Source organism: Catharus ustulatus, chromosome 40, assembly GCF_009819885.2.
Source record: "Catharus ustulatus isolate bCatUst1 chromosome 40, bCatUst1.pri.v2, whole genome shotgun sequence".
Classification (NCBI taxonomy): Eukaryota; Metazoa; Chordata; class Aves; order Passeriformes; family Turdidae; genus Catharus; species Catharus ustulatus.
In genome coordinates this window covers 422,585-448,930 of record NC_046260.1, presented here as the reverse complement: position 1 = coordinate 448,930, position 26,346 = coordinate 422,585, and the positions used below count along the sequence as shown (strand labels likewise).

The 26,346-nt window shown below is 49.0% G+C and overlaps 3 protein-coding genes across 4 annotated transcripts in view; all 3 read right to left on the bottom strand.

Moving 5' to 3' along the window:
• Window positions 1–457: 457 nt before the first annotated feature.
• PRODH2 (proline dehydrogenase 2) lies at window positions 458–22,625 on the bottom strand. The gene is made up of 12 exons (XM_042780133.1): window positions 22,611–22,625; window positions 21,651–21,800; window positions 20,009–20,199; window positions 17,468–17,588; window positions 16,274–16,354; window positions 16,115–16,195; window positions 15,133–15,285; window positions 11,247–11,362; window positions 8,500–8,607; window positions 7,131–7,207; window positions 2,067–2,180; window positions 458–489 (listed from the first exon to the last, which is right to left on the bottom strand). The coding sequence occupies exons 1-12, from the start codon at window positions 22,623–22,625 to the stop codon at window positions 458–460; spliced, it is 1,239 nt and encodes a 412-aa protein (XP_042636067.1).
• A 616-nt stretch (window positions 22,626–23,241) lies between these two features.
• LOC117010256 (proline-rich protein 36-like) lies at window positions 23,242–24,391 on the bottom strand. Its single transcript, XM_033084549.2, has 2 exons — window positions 23,518–24,391; window positions 23,242–23,465 (listed from the first exon to the last, which is right to left on the bottom strand). Exons 1-2 carry the CDS (start codon window positions 24,360–24,362, stop codon window positions 23,267–23,269), a joined length of 1,044 nt encoding a protein of 347 aa, XP_032940440.1. The 5' UTR covers window positions 24,363–24,391; the 3' UTR covers window positions 23,242–23,266.
• Window positions 24,392–24,542: 151 nt separating this feature from the next.
• The window catches only part of LOC117010261 (eukaryotic translation initiation factor 3 subunit C-like), a 42,558-nt gene continuing 40,754 nt past the window's right edge, over window positions 24,543–26,346 (bottom strand). For both annotated transcript variants that reach the window (XM_033084556.2, XM_033084554.2), the window contains 2 exons: window positions 25,956–26,118; window positions 24,543–24,859 (listed from right to left, as the gene is read on the bottom strand). In XM_033084556.2, coding sequence (XP_032940447.1) covers window positions 24,780–24,859; window positions 25,956–26,118 — 243 coding nt within the window. In that variant the 3' untranslated portion in view covers window positions 24,543–24,779. The remainder of the gene's footprint in view (window positions 24,860–25,955; window positions 26,119–26,346) is intronic.

The window sequence follows — 26,346 nt, the reverse complement described above, 5'->3', positions numbered from 1 at the left end:
TCCCAGTCCCTCCCAGTCCCTCCAGTCCCCCCAGTCCGAGCCTCCCTCCCCCCCATCCCCCCCCCCAGCCCCACCCCCCTCCCCCCTCCCCCCCTCCAGCGCTCCCCCCCCCTCCCCCACCCCCCCCTCCAGCACCGCCCCTCCCCCCACCTGGAAGATGAAGCTGCTCCAGTTCGCGGGGGTCCATCTCGCGACAGTCGCGACCGAATCGCGACCGAATCGCGGCCGAGGAGGAGGAGGAGGAGGAGGGGGAGGGGTGGGGGAGGGGGTGGGGGATGGGTGGGGGAGGGGTGGGGGGAGATGGGGGGGGAGGGGCGGGGGGCTCGGGGGGGGGAGGGGAGAGCGAGCGGCGTGAGGGGAGCGGTGGGCGTGGCTTCCCCGGGGGGGGGCGTGGCACCGAGCGAGGCGCTGATTGGTCAAAGCGCGCCCGCGGCGAGCGCTGATTGGGCGGGGCGATCTAAGCCACGCCCCCTCTGTTGTCTTTTTTCCCTGAGGGGAAAGCCACGCCCACCGCGGTTTTTCCCGCCCTGCCGCCGCTCCCGCGCGCCACAAAATGGCGCCCCCCCTCCCCTCAGGAAAGGAGCGCGCTGATTGGCTGAGCCGCGCCCACGTGGAGGAATCGACCAATCAGCGCTCAGCGCGGCGGCGGCGCCATGTTGGGTGAGCGTTGCCATGGCAACCGCGGGGCCGGCGCGGATTGGATGAGAGAGGAAAGCGGTAACGAGGCCACGCCCCCTTATTAATTAATTGATTTTTAATCAATTATTGATGACACTCCCCTTGTTGTGTGGCCACGCCTCTGTGACCACGCCCCAAGCCACGCCCACTCCCGTTTTCCCGCCATTTTTCTCCCCCCCCCTCAGGAGCCGCCGCCATTTTGAGCCCCCTCAGGCCTCCCCCCACCACCCGAAATCGCTGAAAATTAAAAAAAAATTCCCCAAATTAATTTTTTTCCCCTAAAAAATTTTCCCCTTTGTCCTCAAAATTCTGCTGGCCTCGCCATAAAACGCCTTTGTGAGCCAAAATTCAGCTTTTCCCCCTTAAAAAAAGAATTTTTCCTCCCCAAAATCCATACATTTTTTGCCACAAAAATCCAAATTTTTCTCTCAAAAATCCACTTTTTTCCCCCCAAAATCCACATTTTTATCACGATTTTTTACAGAATTTTCCCATTTTCCAGTAGAAACCCCAGGCTCTTTTTGAGAATTTCAGCAATTTTTGAATTTTGGAAATTTCGGGATTTTGAAAAGATTTTTTGGCAAATTTTTTTCGCTTTTGGGGCGGATTTTGGTGTATTTTTATCACGATTTTTTACAGAATTTTCAAATTTTTGAGTACAAAATTCAGAATTTTTTTTGGAATTTCAGGAATTTTGGGAATTTGGGAATTTTGGGCAATTTTTGGGGTGGATTTTGGTGTATTTTTATTATGCTTTTTTACAGAAATTCCAAATTTTTGAGTAGAAAATTCAGGATTTTTGGGGGGATTTTTTTGGGGAATTTTGGGAATTTTGGAATTTAGGAATTTGGGGATTTGGGGCAATTTTTGGGGCAAATGTTGATGTACTTCTATCATGATTTTTTACAGAATTTTCAAATTTTCCAGTAAAAACTCTGGAATTTTTTTTTTGAGAATTTCAGGAATTTTGGATTTTTGAGAATTTGGAGAAAATTTTGAGGCAGATTTTGCTGTATTTTTATCACGAATTTTTAAAGAAATTTCAAATTTTTGAGTAGAAAATTCAGGATTTTGTGGGGGAATTTTTGGAATTTTGGGAATTTTGGAATTTGGGAATTTTGGTGAATTTTTGGGGCGATTTTGATGTATTTCTATCACGATTTTTTACAGAATTTTCCCATTTCCGAGTAGAAAATTCAGGATTTTTTTTGGAATTTCAGGAATTTTTGAATTTTGGGAATTTGGGGATTTTGGGGCAATTTTTGGGGTGAATTTTGGTGTATTCTTAGCACCGACTTCTAACCGAAATTTCAAATTTCGCGTACAAAATTCAGGATTTTTTTGTAAGAATTGCAGAATTCCTGGAAATTTCCGCCACTTCCGGTCACGCCATGGGCGGAGCCTCCTGCCAAGCTCCGCCCACAGCAGCTCCCGCTCCCGCCGGGCCCCGCCCAGCGCTCCGCGATTCTCGGCCGCGCGCCGCGCCAGGTACGGTGATCGTCACCTCGGGGGACCCAGCGGCACCGACTTGTACACCGGGAAACCTCGGCAAGCTGGGGAATTTAGTGGGAATTTATTGGGATTTTTTAAAAAATTTTTGGGATTTTTTGGGGATTTTTTTGGGATTTTTTTTGGGATTTTTTTGGGGATTTTTTGGGATTTTTTTGAGATTTTTTGGGATTTTTTGGGGATTTTTTTGGGATTTTTTTGGGGATTTTTTGGGGATTTTTTGGGGATTTTTTGGGGATTGTTTTGGATTCTTTTCTGGATTTTGTGGGGATTTTTGGGGGAATTTTTTTTTTATTTTTGGAGGATTTTTGGGGATTTTTTTGGGATTTTTTTGGGTTTATTTGAGGATTTTTTGGGATTTTTTGGGGATTTTTTTGGGATATTTTGGGGATTTTTGGGGGATTTTTGAGGATATTTTGGGGATTTTTTTTAGAATTTTGGAGATTTTTTTTTTTATTTTATGGGGATTTGGGGGGGATTTTTGGAATTTTTTAGGATTTGTTTAGGATTTGATTTTTTAGGAAATTTTTGGGGGATTTTTGGGGATTTTTTCAGAATTTTTTTAGGATTTTTTTGGGAATTTTTTGGGATTTTTTGGGGAATTTTTGGGGATTTTTAGGGATTTTTTGGGGATGTTTTTGAGATTTTTTGGGATTTTTTGGGGGATTTTTTTTGGGATTTTTGGGATTTTTTTTGGGAATTTTTTGGGGATTTTTGTGGTACGGGATCGTCACCTCGGGGGGACCCAGCGGCACCGACTTGTACACTGGGAAACCTCGGCAAGCTGGGGAATTTATTGGGAATTTATTGGGATTTTTTGGGGATTTTTTTGGGATTTTTTTGGGATTTTTTTTGGGATTTTTTAAAAATTTTTTTGGGATATTTTTGGGATTTTTTTGGAATTTTTGGGGATTTTTTGAGATTTTTTGGGATTTTTTGGGGATTTTTTTGGGGATTTTTTGGGGATTTTTTGGGGATTTTTTTGGAATTTTTGGGGGATTTTTTGAGATTTTTTTGGGATTTTTTTGAGATTTTTTTTGGAATTTTGGGGGATTTTTTTGGGATTTTTTTTTATTTTTTCAGGAAATTTTTGAGGGATTTTTTTAGGATTTTGGGGGATTTTTTTAAAATGGATTTTTTAGGAATTGTTTTAGGTTATTATTTTTAATTTTTAGGGGGTTTTTTTGGGGATTTTTTGGGGGATTTTTTTTGTGGATTTTTTGTGGATTTTTTTTAATTTTTCATAGATTTTTTAGGAAATTTTGGGGGATTTTTTGGGATTTTTTTAGGATTTTTTTTGGGATTTTTGGGATTTTTGTGGGTTTTTTTGGAGATTTTTTGGGGATTTTTTGAGGATTTTTTGGGATTTTGGGGTACGGGATCGTCACTCGGGGGGACCCAGCGGCAACCGACTTGTACAGGGAAACCTCGCAAGCTGGGAATTTATTGGGAAGTTATTGGGATTTTTTAAAAAAAACTTTTTGGGATTTTTTTGGGATATTTTTTTTTAATTTTTGGGGATATTTTTGGGATTTTTTTGGATTTTTTGAGATTTTTTGGGATTTTTTGGGGATTGTTTTGGATTCTTTTCTGGATTTTGTGGGGAATTTTTGGGATTTTTTGGGGATTTTTTGGGGATTTTTTTTGGATTTTTTTAGGAAATTTTTTGGGGATTTTTTAGGATTTTTGGGGGATTTTTTTTTAATGGATTTTTTAGAAATTTTTTTAGGTTATTTTTTAATTTTTTAGGGGGGTTTTTGGGGATTTTTTTGGGATTTTTTGTGGATTTTTTTCGGATTATTTTTTTATTTTTTCATAGATTTTTTAGGAAATTTTGGGGGGATTTTTTGGGATTTTTTTAGGATTTTTTGGGGGATTTTGGGGATTTTTGGGGGTTTTTTTTGGGGATTTTTGGGGATTTTTTTTGGGAATTTTTTGGGATTTTTTTGGGATTTTGTGGTACGGGATCGTCACCTCGGGGGGACCCAGCGGCACCGACTTGTACACCGGGAAACCTCGACAAGCTGGGGAATTTATTGGGAATTTATTGGGATTTTTTAAAAAAAATTTTGGGATTTTTTGGGGATTTTTTGGGATTTTTTTGGGATTTTTTGGGGATTTTTGGGGATTTTTTGAGATTTTTTTGGGATTTTTTTGAGATTTTTGGGGATTTTTTTGGGGCTTTTTTGGAAGATTTTTTGGAATTTTGGGGATTTTTAAATGATTTTATGGGGATTTTTTGGGAATTTTGGGAATTTTTTTTATTTTTTCAGGATTTTTTTATTTCTTGGGGGGATTATTTTGGGATTTTTTGGGGATTTTTTAAAAAAAAATTGGGATTTTTGGGATTTTTTGGGGATTTTTTTGGATTTTTTAAAATGGATTTTTAGGAATTTTTTGGGGATTTATTGGGGATTTTTTGGAGGATTTTTTGGATTTTTTTGGGGATTTTTTTGGATTTTTTGGGATTTTTTAGGAAAATTTTTGGGATTTTGGGGGATATTTTGGGATTTTTTGGGGGGTATTTTTTGGGATTTTGGGTGGATTTTTTGGGGATTTTTTGGGGGATTTTTTTGTGATTTTTTTTTAAATTTGGATTTTTTGGGGATTTTTTGGGGATTTTTTTTGGATTTTGGGGTACGGGATCGTCACCTCGGGGGGACCCAGTGGCACCGACTTGGACACCGGGAAACCTCGGCAAGCTGGGGAATTTATTGGGAATTTATTGGGATTTTTTAAAAAACTTTTTGGGACTTTTTTGGGATTTTTTTGGGTTTTTTTGGGATTTTTTTGGAATTTTTTTGAATTTTTTGGGGATTTTGGGGGGATTTTTGGGAGATTTTTTGGGGGATTTTTGGATGTTTTTTGGGATTTGGGGGGATTTTTAAAATTTTTTACAGATTTTTTGGGAAATTTTTTTGGGATTTTTTGAGAATTTTTTAAAATGGATTTTTTAGGAATTTTTGGAGGATTTTTAAATTTTTTTTATATTTTTTGGGGATTTTTTTGGGATTGTTTAGGATTTTTTGGGATTTAGGGTACGGGATCGTCACCTCGGGGGGACCCAGTGGCACCGACTTGTACACCGGGAAACCTCGGCAAGCTGGGGAATTTATTGGGAATTTATTGGGATTTTTTGGGGATTTTTTTGGGACCTTTTTGAGATTTTGGGGGATTTTTTGTGTATTTTTGGGGATTTTTTTGGGGATTTTTTTGGGGATTTTTTGGGGATTTTGGGGGAAGTTTTTGGATTTTTTTGGAATTTTTTGGGATTTTTTGGGGATTTTTTTTGGGATTTTTGGGGATTTTGGGGTTTGAGGACACAGATTTGTACACGGGGAACCCCCAGGAATCTGCGGGGTCACGCGGGGGGACATGCAGTGGTCAGTGGTCCTCATTGGTCACTCAGTGGTCAGTTGGTCAGTTGGTCACTCAGTGGTCACTCACTGGTCAGTTGGTCAGTGGTCACTCACCCAGCTCCATGCCCATGGTCTCTGTGTCACTGTCACTGTCAGTGGTCACTCAGGGTCACTCAGTGGTCACTCACTGGTCAGTTGGTCAGTGGTCAGTGGTCAGTGGTCAGTTGGTCAGTGGTCACTCACCCAGCTCCATGCCCAGGGTCTCTGTGTCACTGTCACTGTCAGTGGTCAGTTGGTCACTCAGTGGTCACTCAGTGGTCAGTGGTCACTCACCCAGCTCCATGCCCAGGGTCTCTCACTGTCACTGTCACTGTCAGTGGTCAGTTGGTCAGTTGGTCAGTGGTCACTCACCCAGCTCCATGCCCAGGGTCTCTGTGTCACTGTCACTGTCAGTGGTCACTCAGGGTCACTCAGTGGTCAGTTGGTCAGTGGTCACTCACCCAGCTCCATGCCCAGGGTCTCTGTGTCACTGTCACTGTCAGTGGTCAGTGGTCACTCAGGGTCACTCAGTGGTCAGTTGGTCAGTTGGTCACTCACCCAGCTCCATGCCCAGGGTCTCTGTGTCACTGTCAGTGGTCAGTTGGTCAGTTGGTCAGTTGGTCACTCACCCAGCTCCATGCCCAGGGTCTCTCACTGTCACTGTCAGTGGTCAGTTGGTCACTCAGTGGTCACTCAGTGGTCAGTTGGTCAGTTGGTCACTCAGTGGTCACTCACCCAGCTCCATGCCCAGGGTCTCTGTGTCACTGTCAGTGGTCAGTTGGTCAGTGGTCACTCAGGGTCACTCAGTGGTCACTCAGTGGTCAGTTGGTCAGTTGGTCAGTGGTCACTCACCCAGCTCCATGCCCAGGGTCTCTGTGTCACTGTCACTGTCAGTGGTCAGTTGGTCACTCAGTGGTCACTCAGTGGTCAGTGGTCAGTAGGTCAGTTGGTCACTCACCCAGTTCCATGCCCACGGTCTCTGTGTCACTGTCACTGTCAGTGGTCAGTTGGTCACTCAGTGGTCAGTTGGTCACTCACCCAGCTCCATGCCCAGGGTCTCTGTGTCACTGTCACTGTCACATGGTCACTCAGTGGTCACTCAGTGGTCAGTTGGTCACTCAGTGGTCAGTTGGTCACTCAGTGGTCACTCAGTGGTCAGTTGGTCACTCACCCAGCTCCATGCCCAGGGTCTCTGTGTCACTGTCACTGTCAGTGGTCACTCAGTGGTCAGTTGGTCAGTTGGTCACTCAGTGGTCACTCACCCAGCTCCCTGCCCAGGGTCTCTGTGTCACTGTCACTGTCAGTGGTCACTCAGTGGTCAGTTGGTCAGTTGGTCACTCAGTGGTCACTCAGTGGTCAGTGGTCACTCGCCCAGCTCCATGCCCAGGGTCTCTGTGTCACTGTCAGTGGTCAGTTGGTCAGTGGTCACTCAGTGGTCAGTTGGTCAGTGGTCACTCACCCAGCTCCATGCCCAGGGTCTCTGTGTCACTGTCACTGTCAGTGGTCACTCAGTGGTCACTCAGTGGTCACTCAGTGGTCACTCACCCAGCTCCATGCCCAGGCTCTCTCCCATCCCCTGGAGCTGCGCGAACGAGACGTTGGGGGAGGGGCGGGGGCTGAGCCTGGGGAGATTTCGGGAAAAACAAAAATCACAAAATTCACAGGAAAAAAATCCCAAAAATTGGGAAAAAAAATTTGGGAAATTCATCAGAAATTGACAAGAAATTGATTTAAAATTGATTAAAAATTGACCAAAAATTGGCAAATAATTGACCAAAAATCGATCAGAAGTTGATCAAAAATTGATAAAAAATGGTCAAAAATTGACAAAGAATTGATAAAAAATTGAAAAAAATGGAAAAAAAATTGATAAAAAATTGGCAAGAAAATGGCAATAAATTGATACAAAATTGATACAAAATTGATTAAAAATTTATTAAAAACTTCTTAAAAATTGATTGAAATTGATCAAAAATTGATTAAAAATTGATTAAAAATTGATTGAAAATTGATTAAAAATTGATTAAAATTGATCAGAAATTGGCAAAAAATTGCCCCAACCCCCCAAAAAAAATCCCCAAAAAATCCAAAAAAAATCCAAAAAAATCCCCAAAAAATCCCAAAAAATCCCAAAAAATCCCAAAAAAATCACCCAAAAAATCCCAAAATTCCCAAATTTCCCCAAATTTAATTCTCACCTGAGTGCCTGGAGCACGGAGCCCTCGTTGTGCATGGCCACCATGAGCCAGAGCCCCAAAAAATCCCAAAACATCCCCAAAAATCCCAAAAAAATCCTCAAAGAAACCCCAAAAAAATCCTAAAAAAATGCCAAAAAATCCCCAAAAATTCAAAAAAAAATCCCAAAAAAATCCCAAAAATTCCCAAAAAAATCCAAAAAAAATCCCAAAAAATCCCCAAAAAATCCCAAAAAATCCCCAAAAAATCCAAAAAAATCCAAAAAAAATCCCAAAAAATCCCCAAAAAATCCCAAAAAAATCCTAAAAAATCCCCAAAAAGTCCCAAAAAAATCCCAAAAAAATCCCCAAAAAATCCAAAAAAAATCCCAAAAAAATCCCCAAAAAATCCCCAAAAATCCTCAAATAAACCCCAAAAAATCCCAAAAAAATCCCAAAAAAATCCAAAAAAAATCCCCAAAAAATCCTCAAATAAACCCCAAAAAATCCTCAAAAAATCAAAAAAAAATCCAAAAAAAATCCCAAAAAAATCCCAAAAAATCCCTGAAAAATCCCTGAAAAAATCCAAAAAAAATCCAAAAAAAATCCAAAAAAATCCAAAAAAATCCCAAAAAAATCCCAAAAAAATCCCAAAAAATCCCCAAAAAATCCCCAAAAAATCCCCAAAAAATCCCCAAAAATCCCAAAATTCCCAAATTGTCCCCAAATTTTATTCCCACCTGAGTGCCTGCAGGACAGATCCCTCGTTGTGTGTGGCCACCATGAGCCAGAGCCCCGGGCCCGGCCGGGCCAGCGCCGCTCCCAGGAGCTCGAGGCAGCGCCCGTAGCTGGGAGAGAAAATGGGGGAAAATCAGGAAAAAATGGGCAAAAATCAGGCAGGAATTAACCCAAAATTCACCTGGAATTGATCTGAAATTCACCCAGAATTCAGCCAGAAATTCAGTCAGAATTGACCTGAAATTAAACAAAAATTGACCCAAAGTTGACTCAAAATTAAACCAAAATTGACCCAAAATTGACACAAAATTGACCCAAAATTGACCCAAAATTAAACCAAAATTGACCCAAAATCGACCCCAAATTAAATCAAAATTGACCCAAAATTGACCCAAAATTAGCACAAAATTCGACCAGAATTTGCCTAAAATTGACCCAAAATTGACCCAAAATTAAACCAAAGTTGACCCAAAATTAGCACAAAATTCAGCCAGAATTTACCTAAAATTGACCCAAAAATCACCCAGAATTCACCCAAAAATCGCCTAAAATTCGGCCAAAATTGACCCAAAATTAATCCAGAAATGGGCAAATGTCAGTCAGAAATTCACCCAGAATTTACCCAAAATTCACCTGGAATTGACACAAAATTCACCCCAAATTGACTCAAAATTAAAGCAAAATTTAATCAAAATTCAGGCAGAATTCACCTGGAATTGACCCAAAATTCACACAGAATTCAGCCAAAAATCACCCAAAATTCAGCCAAAATTAAACCAAAATTTACCCAGAATTCACCCAAAATTTGGCTGAAATTCAGCTAAAGTTGACCCAAAATTAACACAAAACTAAACCAAAATTAAACCAAAATTTACCCAAAATTCAGTCAAAATTCACCAGGAATTGACCCAAAATTCACCCAAAATCTTCTCAAAATTTACCCAAAATTAAACCAAAATTAAACAAAAATTCACCCAAAATTCGCCCCAAATTCCCCCAAAATTAACTCAAATTTAACCCAAAATTAACCCAAAATTTAACTAAAAATTAAACCCAAATTAACCCAAATTAATCCCTAATTAACCCCAATAAATTCCCAAATTTAATCAAAAATTAACCCTAAATTAATCCCAAATTAATTCACAATTAACCCTAAAGAATCCCTAATTAGCAACAAATTAAAGCAAATTAAACCCTGAGATTAACCCCAAATGTAACCCCAAATTAATTCACAATTAACCCAAATTTAATCCAAAATTAATTCTGAAATTGAGCCAAAATTGACCCAAATTAACCTCTAATTGACCCCAAATTAATTAACAATTAACTCCAAATTAATGCAAATTAAACCCGAAATTAACCCAAATTTTGCCTAAAATTAAACCCAAATTTAACTAAAAATTAATTCAGAATTAACTCAAATTAAATAAAAAAAAAACCCCTTATTAACCCCAAATTAACCCCAAAATTAATTCCCAAATTAACTCCTTAATTAACCCTTAATTAACCCTAAATTAACTCAAATTAATTCTCATATTTAATACAAAATTAACCTTTAATTAACCCCAAATTAATCCTTAATTAACCCTTAATTAACTCCTAATTAAAGCAAATTAAACCCCAATATTAAATCTAAATTTAACCTCAAATTAATTTGCAATTAACCCAAATTAATGCAAATTAAACTCCAAATTAAACCAAAATTTAACTAAAAATTAACTCCAAATTAACCCAAATTAATTCACAATTAATTCACAATTAACCCATAATTAACCCCTAATTAAAGCAATTTAAATCCCAAAATTAAATCCAAATTTAACCCCAAATTAACTTCAAATTAACTCAAATTAAATCCAAATTAATCCCAAATTGACCCCAAATTAATTCACAATTAACCCTTAATTAACCCCTAATTAAAGCAATTTAAATCCCAAAATTAAACCCAAATTTAACCCCAAATTAACTTCAAATTAACTCAAATTAAATCCAAATTAATCCCAAATTAACCCCAAATTAATTCACAATCAACTCTTAATTAACCCCTAATTAACCCCTAATTAAAGCAAATTAAACCCCAATATTAAATCTAAATTTAACCCAGATTAATTTACAATTAACCCAAATTAATGCAAATTAAACTCAAAATTAAACCAAAATTTAACTAAAAATTAACCCCAAATTAACCCAAATTAATTCACAATTAATTCACAATTAGCCCATAATTAACCCCTAATTAAAGCAATTTAAATCCCAAAATTAAACCCAAATTTAACCCCAAATTAACTTCAAATTAACTCAAATTAAATCCAAATTAATCCCAAATTAATTCACAATTAATTCACAATTAACCCTTAATTAACCCCTAATTAAAGCAATTTAAATCCCAAAATTAAACCCGAATGTGACCCCAAATTAATTCACAATTAACCCAAATTTAATCCAAAATTAAATTCAAATTAACTCAAATCCAAATTAACCCCAAATTAATTCACAATCAACCCTTAATTAACCTCTAATTAAAACAAATTAAACCCCAAAATTAAACCCAAATGTAACCCCAAATTAACTTCAAATTAACTCAAATTAAATCCAAATTAATCTTCCCAAATTCCCGCCAAAAATTCCCAATTTCCCGCCAAATTTCCCCATTTTCCCGCCAAATTTTCCCGATTTCCCGCCGAAATTCCCCCTCCCTCACCTGTGCGAGGTCTCCTCAGGTGTGTCCCAGGTGGGGGAGGGGCGGCCCCGCCCCCGGGCCCGGCCCCGCTCCTGCTCCAGGTACGCGCCGCGAACCAACTTCACCCCGCAGGGGAGACCTGAGCGGCGCGCCTGGGCCAGGTGAGCGGCCAGGTGGGACTCTGTGTCCTGGGGGGACAGGTGAGGGACAGGGGAGGGACAGGTGAGCGGCCAGGTGGGACTCTGTGTCCTGGGGGGACAAGGCAGGGACAGGGCAGGGACAGGTGAGGGACAGGGCAGGGACAGGTGAGACTCCGTGTCCTGGGGGGACAGGGCAGGGACAGGTGAGTCAAAAATACACCCAGGTGTGTCACAGGTGTCCCCAGGTGTCCCCAGGTGAGCGGCCAGGCGGGACTCCGTGTCCTGGGGGGACAGGGCAGGGACAGGGGAGGGACAGGTGAGCGGCCAGGCGGGACTCCGTGTCCTGGGGGGACAGGGACAGGGGAGGGACAGGTGAGGGACAGGTGGGACTCTGTGTCCTGGGGGACAGGGCAGGGACAGGTGAGGGACAGGTGGGACTCTGTGTCCTGGGGGGGACAGGGCAGGGACAGGTGAGGGACAGGTGGCACTCTGTGTCCTGGGGGGACAGGTGAGTCAAAAATACACCCAGGTGTGTCACAGGTGTCCCCAGGTGTCCCCAGGTGAGCGGCCAGGTGGGACTCCGTGTCCTGGGGGGGACAGGGCAGGGACAGGGCAGGGACAGGTGAGCGGCCAGGTGGGACTCTGTGTCCTGGGGGGGACAGGGGAGGGACAGGGGAGGGACAGGTGAGGGACAGGGGAGGGACAGGTGAGGGACAGGGCAGGGACAGGTGAGGGACAGGGCAGGGACAGGTGAGGGACAGGTGGGACTCCGTGTCCTGGGGGGACAGGGCAGGGACAGGGGAGGGACAGGTGAGGGACAGGGCAGGGACAGGTGAGGGACAGGGCAGGGACAGGTGAGCGGCCAGGTGGGACTCTGTGTCCTGGGGGGACAGGGCAGGGACAGGGGAGGGACAGGTGAGGGACAGGTGAGACTCTGTGTCCTGGGGGGGACAGGGGAGGGACAGGTGAGTCAAAAATACACCAGGTGAGACCTGAATGACACACCTGGGCCAGGTGAGCGGCCAGGTGGGACTCTGTGTCCTGGGGGGGACAGGTGAGGGACAGGGGAGGGACAGGTGAGGGACAGGTGGGACTCTGTGTCCTGGGGGGGACAGGGGAGGGACAGGGGAGGGACAGGTGGGACTCCGTGTCCTGGGGGGGACAGGTGAGTCAAAAATACACCCAGGTGTGTCACAGGTGTCCCCAGGTGTCCCCAGGTGAGGGACAGGTGGGACTCCGTGTCCTGGGGGGACAGGGCAGGGACAGGGGAGTCAGAAATACACCCAGGTGTGTCACAGGTGTGTCACAGGTGTCCCCAGGTGAGCTCAGGTGTGTCACAGGTGTCCCCAGGTGTGCTCAGGTGTGTCACAGGTGTCCCCAGGTGAGCTCAGGTGTGTCACAGATGTGTCTAAAATACCCCCAGGTGTGTCCCAGTTGAGCTCAGGTGAGGTCAGGTGTGTCTAAAATACCCCCAGGTGCGCTCAACATTCACCCAGGTGTACCCAGGTGTGCTCAGGTGTGTCTGAAACACCCCCAGGTGTGCCCAGGTGTGTCTCAGGTGAGCCAAGGTGTGTCTGAAACACCCCCAGGTGTGCCCAGGTGAGCTCAGGAGTGTCCCAGGTGAGCTCAGGTATGTCTGAAACACCCCCAGGTGTGCCCAGGTGTGCCCAGGTGTGTCCCAGGTGTGCCCAGGTGAGCTCAGGTGTGCCCAGGTGTGTCTGAAATGTGCTCAGGTATGCCCAGGTGTGCTCAGGTGTGTCTGAAACACCCCCAGATGTATCCCCGGTGAGCTCAGGTGAGTTCAGGCGCCCCCAGGTGCCCCCAAGTGCCCTCAGGTGTGTCCAGGTGACCTCAGGTGTGTCCCAGGTGTGCCCCAGGTGAGCTCAGGTGTGTCCCAGGTGTGTCTCAGGTGCCCCCAGTTGAGCTCAGGTGAGTCCCAGGTGAGCCCAGGTGTGCCCAGGTGTGCCCAGGTGAGCTCAGGTGTGTCACAGATGTGTCTAAAACACCCCCAGGTGCACTCAACATTCACCCAGGTGCCCCCAGGTGCCCCCAGGTGTGTCTGAAACACCCCCAGATGTCCCCAGGTGTCCCCAGGTGTGCCCAGGTGTGTCTGAAACACCCCCAGGTGTGCCCAGATGTCCCAGGTGTGTCCCAGTTGAGCTCAGATGTGTCACAGATGTGTCTAAAATACCCCCAGGTGTGCTCAACATTCACCCAGGTGTGCCCAGGTGTGTCCCAGGTGTCCCAGGTGTCCCCAGGTGTGTCCCAGGGAAGCCCAGGTGTGTCCCAGGGAAGCCCAGGTGTGTCTTAGGTGTGTCCAGGTGAGCTGAGATGTGCCCAGGTGTGCCCCAGGTGAGCTCAGGTGTGTCTGAAACACCCCCAGGTGTGCCCAGGTGTCCCCAGGTGAGCTCAGGTGTGTCCCAGGTGTGCTCAGGTGTGTCTAAAACACCCCCAGGTGTGCTCAACATTCACCCAGGTGTGCCCAGGTGTCCCCAGGTGAGCTCAGGTGTGTCCCAGGTGTGTCCCAGATGAGCTCAGGTGAGCTCAGGTGTGTCTAAAACACCCCCATGGGTGCTCAACATTCACCCAGGTGTGCTCAGGTGTGTCCCAGGTGTGTCCCAGGTGTGTCCCAGGTGTCCACAGGTGAGCTCAGGTGTGTCACTGGTGTGTCTAAAATATCCCCAGGTGTGCTCAACATTCACCAAGGTGTGTCCAGGTGTGTCTCAGGTGAGCTCAGGTGTGTCTGAAACACCCCCAGGTGTGCTGAACATACACCCAGGTGTGCCCAGGCGAGCTCAGGTGTGTCACAGGTGTGTCCCAGATGAGCTCAGGTGAGCTCAGGTGTGTCACAGATGTGTTTAAAATATCCCCAGATGTGCTCAACATTCACCCAAGTGTGCCCAGGTGTGTTCCAGGTGTGCTCAGGTGTCCCCAGGTGAGCTCAGGTGTGCCCCAGGTGTGCTCAGGTGTGTCTAAAACACCCCCAGGTGTGCTCAACATTCACCCAGGTGTGCCCAGGTGTCCCCAGGTGTGCCCAGGTGAGCTCAGGTGTGTCTTAGGTGTGTCCAGGTGAGCTGAGATGTGTTCAGGTGTGTCCCAGATGAGCTCAGGTGAGCTCAAGTGAGCCCAGGTGTGTCTAAAATATCCCCAGGTGTGCTCAACATTCACCCAGGTGTGCTCAGGTGTGCCCAGGTGTCCCCAGGTGTGCTCAGGTGTGTCACAGATGTGCCCAGGTGTGTCTAAAATATCCCCAGGTGTGCTCAACATTCACCCAGGTGTGCTCAGGTGTGTCCCAGGTGAGCCCAGATGTGTCCCAGGTGTCCCCAGGTGAGCTCAGGTGTACCCCAGATGTACCCAGGTGAGCCCAGGTGTGTCCAGGTGAGCTCAGGTGTGTCCCAGGTGTGTCCCAGGTGTCCCAAGGTGTGCTCAGGTGTGTCCAGGTGAGCTCAGGTGTGTCTAAAACACCCCCAGGTGTGCTCAACATTCACCCAGGTGTGCCCCAGGTGAGCTCAGGTGTGTCCCAGGTGTGTCCAGGTGAGCTCAGGTGCCCCAGGTGAGCTCAGGTGTGTCCCAGGTGTCCCCAGGTGTGTCCAGGTGACCTCAGGTGTGCCCAGGTGACCTCAGGTGTGTCACTGGTGTGTCTAAAATATCACCAGGTGTGCTCAACATTCACCCAGGTGCCCCCAGGTGTGTCTCAGGTGTGCTCAGGTGTGTCTAAAACACCCCCAGGTGTGCTCAACATTCACCCAGGTGTCCCAGGTGTCCCCAGGTATCCCCAGGTGTCCCCAGGTGTCCCCAGGTGTCCCAGGTGAGCTCACCCTCAGGTAAGCCTGCCAGGTGTTCCAGATCCAGGCTCGGGGCCCGCCCCGGTTGTGTCTCCACATCAGCCCCCAGGTGAGGCAGGTGAGGGCGGGGTTCAGGTGAGACATCTCAGCATCCACCAGCACCTGCACGCGCCGCGCCACGGCCGCCTGCATGGGTGAGACAGGTGAGACCAGGTGAGCTCAGGTGTGTCACAGGTGAGCTCAGGTGTGTCCAGGTGTGTCCAGGTGAGCTCAGGTGAGCCCAGGTGTGTCCAAGTGTGTCTCAGGTGTGTCCCAGGTGAGCCCAGGTGTCCCCAGGTGTATCCCAGGTACACTCAGGTGTCCCCAGGTGTGTCCAGGTGTGTTCAGGTGTGTCCAGGTGTGTCCAAGTGAGCTCAGGTGTGTCTCAGGTGAGTTCAGGTGTGCTCAGGTGTGTCCAGGTGTGTCCAGGTGAGCTCAGGTGTGTCCCAGGTGAGCTCAAGTGAGCTCCAGGTGTGTCCAAGTGTGTCCCAGGTGTGTCCAGGTGTATCCAGGTGAGCCCAGGTGTGTCCAGGTGAGCCCAGGTGTGTCCCAGGTGTATCCAGGTGACCCCAGGTGTGTCCCAGGTGTGTCCCAGGTGAACCCAGGTGAGCCCAGGTGAGCTCAGGTGTGCCCAGATGAACTCAGGTGTCCCCAGGTGTGTCCCCAGGTGTTCCCAGGTGTATCCCAGGTGAGCCCAGGTGAGCTCAGGTGTGTCCAGGTGTGCCCAGGTGAGCTCAGGTGAGCCCAGGTGTGGCTCAGGTGAGCACAGGTGAACCCAGGTGTGTCCCAGGTGAGCTCAGGTGTGTCCAGGTGTGTCCCAGGTGTGTCCCAGGTGTGTCCCAGGTGAGCTCAGGTGTGTCCAGGTGTATCCAGATGTGCCCAGGTGTGCCCAGGTGAGCACAGGTGACCCAGCCCCGCCTCTCCCTCCTCAGGTGTGCCCAGGTGACCCCCCCACCCCACCCCTCCCCCCCCTCACCTGTGCCACCTCCTCGAGCCTCCTCAGGCCCCGCCCCAGGTGTTGATTCTCGGCCGGGCTGAGCCAGGTGAGCTCAGGTACCTGTGGGGAGGGGGCGTGGCCAGGTCAGGGGGCGTGGCCAGGTGAGATGGGCGTGGTATGAGGGGGAGGGGTTCTTACCTGGCCGCCCAACATGGCCGCCACCTCTTCCGGGTTAAGCCCCGCCCCTTCCGGCTCGGCCAATCGGAGCGAGAGTTTCTCCTAAAGGGGCGTGGCCTCACCTGAGGGGCCTCACGTGGCCCAGAGAGCCCAAATCCACCCCATAGATCCCAAATCTGCCCCACAGAGCCCAAATCTGCCCCATAAATCCCAAATCTGCCCCACAGATCCCAAATCCACCCCATAGATCTGATCCTGACCCATAGGATCAAAAAAATCACCCCCAAAATAAAATTAACCCCTAATTAACCCCAAATTAACCCCTAATTAATCCCAAATTAATTATTAACCCCAAAATTAATTCAAAATTCACCTTTAATTAACCCCTAATTAACCCCAAATTAATCCCTAATTAAACTGTAATTAACCCTATAAATGACCCCAAACCCCATAACTGACCCATAACTGACCCCATAACTGACCCCACAAATGACCACATAAGTGACTCCATAAATGACCCCATAAATGGTCCCATAAATGACCCCATAAGTGACCCCATAAGTGACCCCATAACTGACCCCATAACTGACCCATAACTGACCCCATAACTGACCCGTAAGTGACCCCATAACTGACCCATAATTGACCCCATAACTGACCCCATAAGTGACCCCATAACTGACCCATAATGACCCCATAACTGACCCCATAAATGACCCCATAACTGACCCATAAATGACCCCATAACTGACCCATAATTGACCCCATAACTGACCCCATAAGTGACCCCATAACTGACCCATAATGACCCCATAACTGACCCCATAAATGACCCCATAACTGACCCATAAGTGACTCCATAAATGACCCCATAACTGACCCACAAATGACCCCATAACTGACCCCATATCCCATAAATGACCCCATAACTGACCCCATAAATGACCCCATAAATGACCCATAAATGACTCCATAAATGACCCCATAACTGACCCCATAACTGACCCCATAAATGACCCATAAATGACCCCATAAATGACCCCATAACTGACCCCATAACTGACCCCATAACTGACCCCATAAATGACCCATAAATGACCCCATAAATGACCCCATAACTGACCCCATAACTGACCCATGATGACCCTATAACTGACCCATAACTGACCCTATAACTGACCCCATAAGTGACCCCGTAACTGAGGCCCCACTCACGCAGAGCCTCTGGCTCAGCAGCGCCGTCACCTTGAGCTGCATGGCGGGTTCGGGGCCCGAGGCGGCCGCCAGCCCCACACACTCCAGGGCTGCCCCCAGGTTCTGCTCAAACCAGGCCTCGCTGCCCCACAAGGGACCCCAAACCCATCAATGACACCAAAACCCCACAAGTGACCCCAAAACCATAAATGACCCCATAACTGACCCACAAGTGACCCCAAACCCCATCAGTGACCCCACACCCCATCAGTGACCCCAAAACCCATAAATGACAGCAAAATCCCACAAGTGACCCCAAAACCCATCAATGACACCAAAATCCCATAAATGACCCCATAAGTGACCCCATAAATGACCCCACAGGTGACCCCATAACTGACCCATAAATGATCCTACACCCCATAAATGACCCCATAACTGACCCATAAATGACCCCATAATTGACCCATAAACGACCCCAAATCCCACAAGTGTCCCCAAAACCCCGTAAATGACCCCACACCCCACAGGTGACCCCATAAATGACCCCATAACTGACCCCACAAATGACCCCACAAATGACCCCACAGGTGACCCCACAGGTGACCCCATAACTGACCCACAAATGATCCTACACCCCATAGGTGACCTCATAAATGACCCCATAAATGACCCCACAAATGACCCCACAAATGACCCCACAAATGACCCCACACCCCACAGGTGACCCCATAAATTACCCCCTCAGTGACCCCAAAACCCCATAAATGACCCCATAACTGACCCCATAAATGACCCCATAAATGACCCCACCCCCCACAGGTGACCCCATAAATGACCCCATAACTGACCCCACAAATGAGCCCACAGGTGACCCCATAACTGACCCACAAATGATCCTACACCCCATAGGTGACCTCATAAATGATCCCATAAATGACCCCAAAAATGACCCCACAAATGACCCCACAAATGACCCCACACCCCACAGGTGACCCCACAAATGACCCCATAAATGACCCCCTAAGTGACCCCACAAATGACCCCACAAATGACCCCATAACTGACCCACAAATGATCCTACACCCCATAAATGACCCCATAACTGACCCATAAATGACCCCATAACTGATCCACAAATGACCCCATAAATGACCCCACAAATGGCCCCACACCTCATAAATGACTCCATAACTGACCCCGCACCCCATAACTGACCCCATAACTGACCCATAAATGACCCCACAAATGATCCCACAGGTGACCCCATAACTGACCCACAAATGATCCTACACCCCATAAATGACCCCATAACTGACCCCATAAATGACCCCATAGTTGACCCATAAACAACCCCAAACCCCACAAGTGTCCTCAAAACCCCATAAGTGACCCCATAAGTGACCCCATAAGTGACCCATAAATGACCCCACAAATGACCCCACACCCCACAGGTGACCCCATAAATTACCCCCTCAGTGACCCCAAAACCCCATAAATGACCCCATAACTGACCCCATAAATGACCCCACACCCCACAGGTGACCCCATAAATGACCCCATAACTGACCCCACAAATGATCCTACACCCCATAGGTGACCTCATAAATGACCCCATAAATGACCCCACAAATGACCCCACAAATGACCCCACAAATGACCCCACAGCCCACAGGTGACCCCATAAATTACCCCCTCAGTGACCCCACAAATGACCCCACAGGTGACCCCACAGGTGACCCCATAACTGACCCACAAATGATCCTACACCCCATAAATGACCCCGTAACTGACCCATAAATGACCCCACAAATGACCCCACACCCCACAGGTGACCTCATAAATGACCCCATAAATGACCCCATAAATGACCCAACAAATGATCCTACACCCCACAGGTGACCCCATAAATTACCCCCTCAGTGACCCCAAAACCCCATAAATGACCTCATAAATGACCCCATAAATGACCCCACACCCCACAGGTGACCCCATAAATGACCCCATAAATGACCCCACAAATGATCCCACAGGTGACCCCACAGGTGACCCCATAAATGACCCACAAATGATCCTACACCCCATAAATGACCCCATAACTGACCCATAAATGACCCCATAAGTGATCCATAAATGACTCCATAAATGACCCCACAAATGGCCCCACACCCCACAGGTGACCCCATAAATTATCCCCTCAGTGACCCCAAAACCCCATAAATGACCCCATAAATGACCCCATAAATGACCCCACCCCCCACAGGTGACCCCATAAATGACCCCATAACTGACCCCACAAATGACCCCACAGGTGACCCCATAAGTGACCCCAAAACTGACCCCACAAATGACCCCACAAATGATCCCACAGGTGACCCCATAACTGACCCACAAATGATCCTACACCCCACAGGTGACCCCATAACTGACCCATAAATAACCCCATAAGTGACCCCACAAATGACCCCATAAATGACCCCAAAACCCCATAAATGACCCCATAACTGACCCCATAAGTGACCCCAAAACCCCATAACTGACCCCACAACTGACCCCACTCACCCCTCACCATCAGGCCCCTCGCCCTCGATGGGCAGCGCCAGCATCGGCCGCAGGCCCCGGGCCCGGAGCCACCGGGACAATTCCTCGATGGCCGCCGGGCTCCGGCCCACGGCAAAATGGCCCCAGAGGGACACGGAGAGCAGAGCCCGCCACAGGCGAGCGCCCAGGAGCCGCCGCGACGCCCGCAGGAACTGTGGGGAGCGGGGAGATGTGGGGTGGGGAGGGGGAAATGGAGGGGGAGCGTGAGGGGAGGAAATGGAGGGAGAAGGTGAGGGGGGGGAAAATGGCGGAGGAGTGTGAGGGGAGAAAATGGAGGGGGAGCGTGAGGGGAGGAAAAATGGTGGAGGGGTGTGAGGGGAGGAAAATGGAGGGAGAAGGTGAGGGGAGGAAAATGGTGGAGGAGTGTGAGGGGAGAATAATGGTGGGAAAATGTGAGGGGGAGGAAAATGGAGGGAGAAGGTGAGGGGAAAAAAATGGAGGGAAAATGTGAGGGGAGAAAAAGGGCGGGAAACTGTGAGGGGAGAAAATGGCGGAGGAGTGTGAGGGGAGGAAATGGCGGAGGAACGTGAGGGGAGGAAAAATGGTGGAGAGGTGTGAGGGGAGGAAAATGGAGGGAGAAGGTGAGGGGAGGAAATGGAGGGAAAATGTGAAGGAAGAAAATGGCGGAGGAGTGTGAGGGGAGGAAAATGGTGGGAGAAGGTGAGGGGAGAAAATGGCGGAGGAGTGTGAGGGGAGAAAATGGAGAACGTGAGGGGAGAAAATGGAGAACGTGAGGGGAGAAAATGGTGGAGGAGTGTGAGGGGGGGAAAATGGCCGACAGGTGTGAGGAGAGAAAATGGAGGGAAAATGTGAGGGGAGGAAATGGCGGAGGAGCGTGAGGGGAGGAAAAGGGCGGGAGAAGGTGAGGGGAAGAAAATGGCGGGGAAGTGTGAGGGGAGAAAATGGAGGGAGAGCATGAGGGGAGGAGATGGAGGGAAAGTGTGAGGGGAGAAAATGGTGGAGGAGCGTGAGGGGAGGAAAATGTGAGGGAAGAAAATGGAGGGAAACTCTGAGGGGAAGAAAAGGGCAGGAAAATGTGAGGGGAGGAAAATGGCGGAGTGTGAGGGGAGGAGATGGAGGGAAAACGTGAGGGGAGAAAATGGCGGAGGAGCGTGAGGGGAGGAAAGGGGCGGGAAAACGTGAGGGGAAAAATGGCAGGAAACTGTGAGGGGATGGGAAGAAAGGAAACCCTGAAGGGACAAAGTGGCCTCTGATCCCTGAGTGGAGAAAACGAGGGGAGCCATGAGGGAACAGAACAAAGGGGATGAAGGAACAGAACAAAGGGCATGAAGGAACAGAACAAAGGACCCGCCATGACTCTCACAGGAACTGCAAGGAAAAGGGGAAAAGTTTTGAGGTTTGGGAGCAGCTTAGGGGGCAGAGACTGGGATGGGGTTGGAGATTTTGGTGTCACTTATGGGGTTTAGTGGCATTTTGGGGGATTTTTATAGGGTTAGGGAGAGGTTTGGAGGTTGCTTATGGAGAAGATCATGAGGGCGGGAAGCCATGAGGGGATGGGGGGGATCTCTATGGGGCAGGGGTCTCTTTGTGGGGTTGGGGATCCCCATTTTTGAGGAAGGGTTCCCCATTTTTGGGGTCTCACCGCTTCGGGGTCCTGTTGCAGCCAGGGGTGGGAGCAGAGGGCGAACACCAGCAGGCCCCGGAGCAGCTCCCACCATCCCAGGGCGGCCAAGGCCCGGCCCTCCCTCAGCTGGACCTGCAATGGCGACTCCTCCTCGCCCTCACACCCTCCCTGCCCCACAGATTCCCCCACAGAGCCCTCCTGCCCCACAGATTTAACCCCAGGCTTGTCCTGCCCCATAGAACCTGCCTGCACCATGAATCCTCTCATGGATCCTCCCTGCCCCATAAATCCCCTCATGGATCCTCCCTGCCCCATAAATTCCCCCTTAAATCCCCTCAGGGCCTGTCCTTGCCCCATAAATCCTCTCATGGAGCCTCCCTGCCCCATAAATTCCCCCTTAAATCCCCTCAGGGCCTGTCCCTGCCCCATAAATCCCCTCATGGACCCTCCCTGTCCCATAAATCCCCTCATGGATCCTCCCTGCCCCATAAATTCCCTCATAAATCCCCTCAGAGCCTGTCCCTGCCCCATAAATCCCCCCATAAAACCCCTCAGGGCCTGTCCATGTCCCTTAAATCCCCTCAGGGCCTGTCCATGTCCCTTAAATCCCCTCAGGGCCTGTCCCTGTCCCATAAATTCCCCCATAAAACCCCTCAGGGCCTGTCCCTGCCCCATAAATTCCCCCATAAATCCCCTCAGGGCCTGTCCATGTCCCTTAAATCCCCTCAGGGCCTGTCCATGTCCCTTAAATCCCCTCAGGGTCTGTCCCTGTCCCATAAATTCCCCCATAAATCCCCTCAGGGCCTGCCCCTGCCCCATAAATCCCCTCATGGATCCTCCCTGCCCCATAAATTCCCCCTTAAATCCCCTCAGGGCTTGTCCCTGCCCCATAAATCCCCTCAGGGCCTGTCCATGCCCTATAAATTCCCTCATAAATCCCCTTAGGGCCCATCCATTTCCCTTAAATCCCCTCAGGGCCTGTCCAGGCCCCATGGCGGCACCAGGAGGACCCTGAGGCAGGTAAGGGAAGGGTGAATTTATCCCCCACTGTCCCCCTCGGGTCACTTATTAATCACTTATTAACGGGGTTAATTAGTGAGGGATTAGTGAGGGGCAGAGCCGCCCCTCCCCCAACCTCGTCACTCATTAACGAGGGGTTTTTAATGAGTAATTAATGGCTGAATGATTTTTGGGGCACGGTGGGGAAGAGTGGTGGGGAAGGAGGTGTCCCCTCATCACTCATTAACGAGGGTTGGTTAATTAATTAATCATTTAAAGAAACTCATTCATGTTTTTGTCATTCAATTTCATCGTTTAATTAGCAATTCAGCGTTAATCAACATTCAAAAATTCAAAATGAGGAGTTGTAGAGAAGTTATGGGGCAGGTTAATGGGTAGGGGGCAGCCCTTTGCTGCTCATTAATAAATTGTAAATGACCAAGTAAGCATTGAAAGCAATTAATTAATTGTTTTAGCAATCCATTAATTAGTTGTTTGGGGTTTTTTAATGGGGTAGAGCAATGGGGCAGAATCTATGGGGGAAATTATGAGGCAGGATACACCCTGCTCACCCCCCCTTGTTGCTCATTAATGAGGAATAATTAATTAATTAAGGATTTTAAGTCATTATTTTATTAAAATGAGGCAGAATCCATGGGGTGCACACGGAGAGGACAAAATGGCGGGGAATTGTGAGGGGACAAAATGGAGGGAAGCCGTGAGGGGAGAAAATGGTGGCAAACTGTGAGGGGACAAAATGGAGGGAAGTCGTGAGGGGAGAGGGAGAAGGGAAGCCATGATGGGAAAAATGGCGGCAAACTGTGAGGGAACAAAATGGCAGCGAACTGTGAGGGAACAAAATGGCAGCCAACTGTGAGGGAACAAAATGGCGGCCAACTGTGAGGGGACAGGGAGAAGGGAAGCCATGAAGGAAAGAAAATGGAGGGATCCATGAGGGGAGAAAATGGTGGCAAACTGTGAAGGGAGAAAATGGAGGAAAGCCGTGAGGGAAGAGGAAGAAGGGGCAGCCATGAGAGGAGAAAATGGCGGAAAATCGTGAGGGGACAAAATGGCGGCCAACTGTGAGGGGACAGGGAGAAGGGAAGCCATGAAGGAAAGAAAATGGTGGGGAATTGTGAGGGGAGAAAATGGCAGCGAACTGTGAGGGGACAGGGAGAAGGGAAGACATGAAAGTAAAAAATAGAGGAATCCATGAGGAGAGAAAATGGTGGCAAACTTTGAGGGGAGAAAATGGAGGAAAGCCGTGAAGGGACAGGGAGAAGGGAAGCCATGAGGGGAGAAAATGGTGGGGAATTGTGAGGGGAAAAAATGGAGGGAACCTGTGAGGGAAGAGGAAGAAGGGGCAGCCATGAGAGGAAAAATGGTGGCAAACTGTGAGGGGACAAAATGGAGGGAAGCCGTGAGGGGAGAGGATGAGGAAGAGGAGCAGCCATGAGGGGAGAAAATGGCGGAAAATCGTGAGGGGAGAAAATGGCGGCCAACTGTGAGGGGACAGGAGGCAGGGAAGCCATGAAGGAAAGAAAATGGTGGAAAATTGTGAGGAGACAAAATGGCGGGAGCCATGAGGGGAGAAGATGGAGGAGGTGGGGAAGGGGAGGCAGCCATGAGGGGATGGGGGTGGAAGAACGCCATGAGGGGACAAAATGGAGGGAAGACATGAGGGGACAGGGAGAAGAGGCAGCCATGACAGGAAAAATGGTGGGAAAACATGAGGGGAGAAAAAGGCGGGAAAACGTGAGGGAAGAAAAAAGGCGGGAAAACATGAGGGGAAGAAAAAAGGCGGGAAAACATGAGGGGAGAAAAAAAGGCGGGAAAACATGAGGAGAGGAAACTTTGAGGTCACTTCCCGAGCAGCCCCTCATTAACACATTAATTAACGACTCATTAACGTGCTCTTTAACAACTCATTTATTAATTCACGGCTCTGGGACCCTCCGTGGAGCAGGTGAGGGATTATGGGACAGGTGAGGGATTATGGGACAGGCGAGGGATTATGGGACAGGTGAGGGATTATGGGACAGGCGAGGGATTATGGGACAGGTGAGGGATGTATGGGACAGGTGACGCTCCCCAGGCCAGGTGAGGCTCAGGTGACAGGCGAGGGCCCCGCCGCGGCGCAGGTGAGGCTCAGTAGTTGCCGCGCTCCTGCCGGAAGCCGCCGCGCCGCAGGTATCCGTCGCCTTTGCGGTATCCGCCGTCCTTCTGGTCTGGAGAGAGAGAAAAACATGGACAGGTGAGATTGGGGCGGGGCTCAGGTGTGTCTAAAATGCCCCCAGGTGTGCCCAGGTGTATCCCAAATGTCCCCAGGTGTCCCAAAATGTATCTCAGGTGTGCCCAGGTGTCCCCAGGTGTATCCCAACTGTGCCCAGGTGTGCCCAGGTGTATCCCAGGTGCCCCCAGGTGTGCCCAAGTGTGCTCAGGTGTATCGTGGGTGTACTCAGGTGCCCCCAAGTCTTCCCAGGTGCCCCAAAATGTGTCTCAGGTGTGGCCAGGTGCCCTCAGGTGTGTCCCAGGTGTCCCCAGGTGCCCCCAGCTGTGCCCAGCTGTGCCCCCAGGTGTATCCCAGGTGCCCCCAGATGTACCCAGATGTACCCAGGTGTACTCCAGGTGTATCCCAGATGTGTCCCAGGTGTATCCCAGCTATCCCCAGGTGTACCCAGGTGTATCTCAGGTACATCCCAACCGTGCCCAGGTGCCCCCAGGTGTGCCCAAGTGTCCCCAGCTGTCCCCAGGTGTCCCAAGATGTGCCCAGGTGTGCCCAGGTGTATCCCAAGCATATCCCAAGTGTCCCCAGGTGCCCCTAGGTGTGCCCAGGTGCCTCCAGGTGCCCCCAGATGTCCCCAGGTACCCCCAGGTGTCCCCAGGTGTGCCCAGGTGTATCTCAGGTGTACCCAGGTGTGCCCAAGCATATCCCAAGTACGTCCCTGTGCCCCCAGGTGCATCCCAGGTGTGCCCAGGTGTCCCCAAGTGCCCCCAAGTGTCCCCAGGTGGACCCCAGGTGTGCCCAGGTGTCCCCAGCTGTGCCCAGGTATTCCCAGGTATATCCCAGGTGTACCCAGGTGTCCCCAGCTGTCTCCAGGTGTACCCCAGCTGTGCCCAGATGTCCCCAGCTATCCCCATGTGCCCCCAGGTGCCCCCAGATGTGCCCAGGTGTCCCCAGGTATGTCCCAGGTGTATCCCAAGTGTGCCCAGGTATCCCAGCTGTCCCCAGCTGCCCCCAGGTGTACCCAAGTGTCCCCAGGTGGATCCCAGTTGTTCCCAGGGGTATCCCAGATGTGCCCAGGTGCCCCCAGGTGCGCTCACCTCTGAAGTACCCCCCGTAGGCTCCCTGCCTCTGGTCCAGCACGCGCTCGTTGTTCTCCACCAGGTTCCCCAGTTTCTCCGCCAGCTGCAGCGCCAGGTTCTGCGTGGCCGTGGGCTCCGTGCGGTGCATCATCACCGTGGCCGTGGGCTGGTCCAGGGAGGCCTGCAGGGGTGCACAGGTGAGACTCACTTGGGGACAGGTAACCCCAAAAACCCCCAAAAACCCCCAAAAATCCCATCTAAAATAACCCAAAATACCCAAAAAATTCCACATAAATTAATCACAAAATGGCCCCAAACCTCCCCATCATCACCTGGCCGAGGCCTGCAGGTGTGCACAGGTGAGATCATCTGGGGACAGGTAACCCCCAAAAACCCCAAAAAATCCAAA